Genomic DNA, 7,641 nt, shown 5'->3' with positions numbered 1-7,641 from the left:
CTCTCCCTCTCCCTCTCCCTCTCCCTCTCCCTCTCCGTCTCCGTCTCCGTCTCTGTCTCCGTCTCCCTCTCTCTACTGGTGACTAATCTCAGGGCCTTATATATGCCAGGCAAAGGCTTTGCCATCTCTATATCCCCAGACCTGTTTATTTACACAGAGATAGCACCTTTATGTATTGACTATGATGACCTTGAACCCTTGATCCTCCTGCCTCAGCCTCCAGAGTGCTAAACTTTCAAGCATGCATTGACATGTGGAACATGTGAAAACAACTGTTTCCCAAGGGGTATATACCATTTATAGTTCCCTCATAAAATAATGAAGTTCCATTTTTCCTGCAACCTTGCCATACTTGAGCTATCTGATATTTTGATTGTAGCCATTATATAGATGAAGTGGAATGGTATGGATTTGCATTTCCAGAATGAATAATGGTATCAAATATGTTTTCATGTATTTCCTGGCCATTCATACATCTTCTTTGGCGCAGTGTAATCAAATGCATTTGCCTTTTAAAAATTGAGTCATTTGTCTTCTAATTGAGATTTCTGAGTTCAGTGAACCAGCTGGTACAAGCCATTTAACAAATTTATGATTTACAAGCATTGTATCCTGATCTGTGGTTTCTCTTCTTATTTTCTTTTTAATTTTTTTAAAACATTTTTTATGTATATAGGTGTTTTGTCTGCATGTACATCTGTGTACCATGTACATGCCTGGTGCCTGTGGAGGCAAAAAGAGGACACTGCATCCTCTGGGACTGGAGTTACAGATAGTTGTAAACTGCCATATGGGTGCTGAGAAACAAACCTGGTACTCTGGAGCGACCCCACCCACCATGTTCTTATCCATTAAGCCATCTCTCCCACCCTTCTTCTCGTTTTCTTAATGGTGGCTGTGGAGGATAGGGCACTCTCTGTACAAGCTGGAGGACCTAAGTTTGCATCCTAGCAACCTCATAAAATCTGATAGTAGCAATGAGTGACTGTAACCCTAGGATTGTAGTGTGGGAAAAGGTACAGAGACAGGTGGGTCCTGGGGACTTGCTGGCAAGCCAGTCTAGCCAAAACAGTGAACTTCAGGTTACACGAAAGACCCTGTCTTAGTAAATGAGGTGAAGAGAGGTTGAGAAAAAAAAAAATCCCAATGTCAGCCTCTTGACACCACGCATTTGTGCACAAGTGTTTCTTCGTCTCTGTCTCTGTCTCTGTCTCTCTGTCACAGAGGAGGGATGTCTTAGTCAGGGTTTCTATTCCCACACAAACATGACCAAGAAACAAGTTGGGGAGGAAAGGGTTTATTCGGCTTACATTTCCATACTGCTGTTGATCACCAAAGGATGCATGACTGGAACTCAAGCAGGTCAGAAAGCAGGAGCTGATGCAGAAGCCATGGAAGGATGTTCTTTACTTTACTCAGCCTGCTTTCTTGTAGAACCCAAGACTACCAGCCCAGAGATGGCACCACCCACAAGGGGACCTCACCCCCTTGATCACTAATTGAGAAAATGCCTTACAGCCGGATCTCCTGGAGGCATTTCCCCAACTGATGCTCCTTTCTCTGTGATAACTCCAGCTGTGTCAAGTTGACATAAAACTAGCCAGTACAGGGGAGGAGAGAGAGAGAGAGAGAGAGAGAGAGAGAGAGAGAGAGAGAGAGAGAGAGAGAGAGAGAGAGAGAGAGAGACTCTACACAAGAAAGAAGAAATGAAAGGAAAAAGAAAAAATGGACTTGGTGTTATATGCTGCGATCCCAGAATTCACGAGACTAAACAAAGAAGACTCCTGAGTTTAAAGTCAGCCTTGGCTGCACAGTGAAGTATTAAGGATATCAGATTGCCCCCATGCCACTTGCTTTTTAGGCAAGTTTAAGTCAGACTACCTTTCCCCAACAAATGGCCTTGCTGCCTTTGTCAAAAGTCACATGAGCCTAGCTATAAGGGTGTGAACTTGTAATCCAATCACTGGGGAAGTAGAGATGATCAGATCTCCAGGTCTGGTGACTAGGCAACCTCATCTAATCAGCAAGCCCCAGATCCTAGGAAGAGAGCCTGTCTTAAATGAGGTGGACAGTTTCTGAGGTATGCTATCCAAGGTTAGCCCCTGTCTGCCACATTCACTTGCACATGCAAATCACATGTACATCAGAGAGAGAGAGAGAGAGAGAGAGAGAGAGAGAGAGAGAGAGAGAGAACAGCGAGAGAGAGAACAGAGAGACAGCGATAAAGAGATTGATAGAAAGGGAGAAACAGACAGAGATAGAGAAAGAAAGAGAGAGATTGAGAGAAAGGGGAAGAAAGATCAAATAACCACAAATGCAAAAGTTTATTACAGGTCTCTTAGTTATTTCATCGATCCATATGCATATTAGTATTCTAAAAAGACTAATTAAATATACTATAGTGTTGAAATCATGTAACATGAATCCTTCGGTTTTATAATTCATTTAAAGTCATTTTTACATTCTCCTCTTTTATGTGAATTTCAAGATGAATTTGTCAATGTCTGTAAAAAGAATTAAATTTAAATGCCCTTCTGGGACATGTGTAGAAACTGCAGTTAATCTGTGGATTAGCTTTCAAAGGTTTGTTCCTTTAGTCATGTGCAGCAGTGCACACACATGCCTCTCTATTCATGTGCTCTCCAGTTGCCTTTGGAAAGCAGCTGAGGTTGTCAGTGTGTGTATCATCTTGCAGTTATTTTGTGTGACTTATTCCTAGGTACTTGTGTCTTTTTAATACTTTTGGAGGTGAAATTTGTATTTTAAATTTCAGTTCAGATTATTCATTACTCTTTATAGACATATATCATTATTAAAATGTTAATCTCATATCCAGAACAGCATTGATATTGTTTTTTAATTCTAGGGGCTTTGTTATAATGTAGATTTTTAAGAGTTTTCTACATACAAGATCTGGTCATCTATGAATAAAGAGAGTCTTCTTCTCCAGTAGGCACACATTTTCTTTCTCCTCCTCCCCTCGAAACTTGCTCTGGTTAGTACATCCAGTACAGAGTGTAATGCTGATGCAGGTCTTTTATTTCAAATCCTAGGAGGAAAACATCAAGGTTGTTGTTGTTATCGTTGTTTTGTTTTTGTTTTGTAACCACTAAGTTCAGTGTTATCTGTAGGGTCTTTATAAATGTTCTTTGCCAAGCCATCTGTTTCTAGAAACAGATGTCTTGAATGTGGTTTTGTCTTGAATAGTGTTAGATTTTTGTCAAATACTTTTTCTTTGCCTTACATGCTGGTCTTATGCTAATAAGATTTATGGTTTTAAGTGATTAAGAACAAGGTATTGACATTTCTGTTAAAGAATTTTGTCTCCTGACTCAGGCTGAATGTTTTTCTTCATCCATTCTGATCATTGCTGTCAAGTGCTCATTTTTATGATGGTTCATTGCCTTGAGACGTTGGCTCTACTGAGATGAGGGATTGTCTTCTCTACAAATGCTCTTCACTCATCTTCGTGGAGCCCCTCAGGGTCACAGCTGTGGTGAGGCTCTGACAACTCTCTCCCACACCAGGGCTTGCACCTCATCTCTGGCTTTGCTGCTTAGCTATGTGCCTTGGACAGTGCATATATTGGATTGTTTTTTCTTCAGAGCAAGTCTGATGGTTTTTCTCTTTATTAGTGTGTTTAGGGCACTTATGTTTAATTACATTGCTCTTTATATTTATAATTTTTATTTTTCTGTTTTTGCCTCACCCTTTTGTTCTTTCTTTTACTGCTTCTTTGGGGTTAAATATATATTTCTAGTACAATGTTCAGCTTTGGAGAACTTTTATTTTCATCTTTTGTGTGTTTTTCTCAGTAATATCAATGTGTATTTAACTTGAAATAACCTATTTCAAATTCATACTAACTTAAGTAAAGCAAAATTATTCTAATATTGTTCTATTTTCTCCCTCCTCCTTTGTGGTAACATTACCATGGTGATATCGCTATCTGTTAGAAGCCTAGCAGCACAGTTTTCTAATGATTGTCTTACAGAATGGTTTCTTGAATCAATGAGATAACCAAAACCAGAAAATTACATTTAAATCCTTGTTTTATTATAATGCCTTCTCACCTTTCTTCCTATTTCTTCATGCGATCTCTACCTCCTGTTTGGAGTCATTAACTTCAGCCTGTGTGCTTTCCTTAGCATTTCTGGTCTAAGAACATTCACCGACTGATCTGTGTTTGGCTGCAAAATACATTTGATATTTAAGCAGTTGACAGTTCATTCTTGGAGCTGACTTTATATCATCCTGAGGTTCCACATTCACTCAGATATAAATAGATAGCATGGACCCTGGCCAGTTCTTGCCCTTGGCCTGCCTTTCCCAATTGCAAGTCTTTGCCCTGAAACTGATTGAAAAGCATCCCTAACCTAAAAGACAATAGCCTCCTACTGTTCTTACCAAGGTTTGTGTATTTAAAAAAAATTAAACATTTCCCAATTTAATATATCTATATCTTTGGAGATAGAGATAGAGATAGAGATAGAGATAGAGATAGAGATAGATAGATGTACTATATATAAGATAGATAGGCCAGGCGTGGTGGCACATGCCTTTAATCCCAGCACTCAGAAGGCAGAGGCAGGCAGATTTCTGAGTTTAAGGCCAGCCTGGTCTACAGAGTGAGTTCCAGGACAGCCAGGGCTATACAGAGAAACCCTGTCTTGAAAAAAACAAACAAAAAAACACAAAAAGATAGACAGACAGACAGACAGACAGACACTTTGTCCCCAACAGAACTCTTACTTCTCTCAGCCACCGCAGCATCTTTTAAAAGAAAGAAGGACTAATGACAAATAAACCCATGCAGCAGAGGTGACAACTTAGCAACACCTAGGGAACGAAAGAGAGAAATAATTTGGGAAAAGGCTCTTGTCTTCCCTTTCTTTTGAGAAGCCAACAGTATGCAGTAGCTGGTCCAGAAGGCAAATCTAGACTATGAAATAGGGACACAACAAGAGAGAGTTTCAGAGTTTCACTGCTGAAGAAGGAAAGTTAAACTTCCATCATGGTTTTTTTCCTTCCCCCATTGTACAGTGGCTATAAACTATGCAGGAGGACAGATGAACACACAGTGTGGTAGATAGAGACTCTCAGAGATATGTATAAGGTAAAGATGTTGACAGTAGTCCTTTGAGTTTAGCATTAAGAAGGAACAGAAGCCAAGCGGGGTAGACACTGGAACTGAGAGGGATAATGCTGAAAGCCTATGAAAGGAGGCATGTGCAGAGAGAATCCAGGGGAGGAAGATCCAAAGCTGGGAAACAAATACACTGAGGAAAGGTGACATTAACAGGTGACAGAAAGCAAGAGTCTGCACATATGCAAATACAAAACTATGCACAGATGCATCAGAAGACACTGGGAAAGCAGAAGTACATAAGGGAAGAGAGAAGATGGAAAATGGAGACCTCCCCCACCTTCTCCAGCCTTGTGATTTATCTGTTCTATGAAGGTAACATAATTTGAAAGAACAGTATTGTAGGTTAATACCTTTGTTATTTTTTCCAAGTGTGCTTATTTAAAGAGGAAGTGTGACAGACAGATGGGGTGAGTGAAGGGGACCATCTGCTCCAGATAGAAGCCGTCATCCTGATAACCACAGTTGACATTCCCTCTTTAGATTATACAGAAATCATCATTAGACACTCAGTAAAGACCTGCTTGGTGCTGAGTGCTGAGCACAGCAATGCAAGGATAAATTGTAAGTTGCTTGAAAATAAATGTGCCAAAAGGAATCATGTCTCCTTGTTTATGAAATAGCTGTAAACGAATACAAATATTGTCTCCTGCTGCTGTGTTGCTGGGCAAACTTCATCTTGAGGTTGTTGGTGCAATGACTACCTCAGCAAGCAGCTCACTGTGGCCCAGCATGGGGCTGGAAGGAGTGAGGATGCCAAAGACCTTAGTCAGGGTCCCTCTAGTTCCTGGCCCCTGAGCAGTGTTATCTCATGGCTTTTTAGTGGAAACAATCGCACAACTGCCCCTGTCGCCTTGCCAACAGAAGAGGTTCTGCAGACCCTGCAAGACTTGATAGCCTACTTCCAGCCACCAGAGGAGGAGATGCAACATGAAGACAAACAAAATAAACTCCGCTCTCTAAAGAACAGACAAAATCTTTTCAAGGAGGAGGTAAGGAGAGAGAGAGAGAGAGAGAGAGAGAGAGAGAGAGAGAGAGAGAGNAGAGAGAGAGAGAGAGAGAGAGAGAGAGAGAGAGAGAGAGAGAGAGAGAGAGAGAAACTAATTGGTTGTTTGATAGATTTACTGACTGATTGGTTGATTGATTTTTTTTACATTCAGAGCTGAAATATCTTTATGGCTGCAGCTTAGCTTTTGTCTGTAGGTATACACATATTTATGAACAGACTTGAGAATAAGAAGCTTCCCAGAAGCTGGAAAGAAAAGGATTTACTGGGGGAGGGGTGGTATTCCTGACAACCACCACTGGAATATTAGTGATTGTTGGCACATTCAAACTGCTTAGGATTTAATGCTTCATTGCAATTTGCGTCCAGAATCCACATACAATAAATCAGCTTGTTATCACATGCTGGTAGTTGTGATCCACAAATTTTGGGATACGTCAGAATTACCTAGGAAACCAGCTTGAAAAATGCAAATGCTTATGTTCACCCACAGCAGAAGTGTCTGGAGACCAGGTTTGAAGGCTACAAGTGACAGTGTGCCTGCTATTAGACAGTGAACATCTGAGTCTCTGGGGCAGGGACTGAATGTGAGGGAAATATAAATAAATGGTAGTGTGGTGTCCTAAGACTCATGCCATTCTGACTCTGTTCCTGCCTTTGGATGACCTTAGGCAAATCAGAGCCGTCTCTGAACTTGAGCATGATGATCTGGTGCTATTGGGCTGTGGTAAACTTCTCCAGCGCTCCGTGCCTGGAGGTTCATCCTAAATTATTGCTATGAGATGTTCAGTCTTCACATCTAAGTAAACCAGAGCCAGGAAGTATTCTGCAGAGCTACAGACTACTTAGACATTCACCATTTTCTCCTAGACACAAATGTTTTCATATCATGACTTCCTCTTGTGAAAATGTTGGAAAAGGGGTTGAAGTTTCTCTTTAGGTTTTGTTGTCTCTAAACCCCACCTAAGAGTAAGGAAAATGACCATGATTGTCTGATGCCAATAAATGGATTTTTTTAACCAAAAATAGTTTTATTCATACAATATATTCTCATGATAGTTACCCCTCCCCCCAACTCCTTCTAGATCCTTCTCATATACTTTTACCTAAATGCATTCTCTCTCTCTCTCTCTCTCTCTCTCTCTCTCTCTCTCTCTCTCTCTCTCACACACACACACACACACACATACACACACACACACACACACTAGAAAACAAAAGGGCAACTAAAAAACAAAAAATTAAAAAACAAAACAAAATAGGATGAACTAAACAAACAGGAAAAAAAGGCACACATACACCAGACACACACGCGCACATGTGCGCGCACGCACACACACACACACACACACACACACACATACACACATACACACACACCTCTGGGGGGTTGGGGAATGCTCACAAAACACAAATAGATGCAGAGACATACAGAAATCCCATAAAAACACAAAATCGAAAATCAGAGTATGAATGGGATTTCTTGATT

The 7,641-nt window shown here is 40.7% G+C and overlaps 1 protein-coding gene across 1 annotated transcript in view; it reads left to right on the top strand.

The window, feature by feature from the left end:
• The window catches only part of Ryr3 (ryanodine receptor 3), a 525,260-nt gene that overhangs the window by 267,029 nt on the left and 250,590 nt on the right, over nucleotides 1-7,641 (top strand). Inside the window, 1 exon segment of the mRNA XM_029536054.1 lies at nucleotides 5,970-6,138. Within this exon segment, the coding sequence (XP_029391914.1) occupies nucleotides 5,970-6,138 (169 nt within the window).

The sequence above is a fragment of the Mus pahari genome, chromosome 3 (assembly GCF_900095145.1).
Source record: "Mus pahari chromosome 3, PAHARI_EIJ_v1.1, whole genome shotgun sequence".
Taxonomy (NCBI): Eukaryota; Metazoa; Chordata; class Mammalia; order Rodentia; family Muridae; genus Mus; species Mus pahari.
This window is presented reverse-complemented; position numbering and strand designations above follow the sequence as displayed.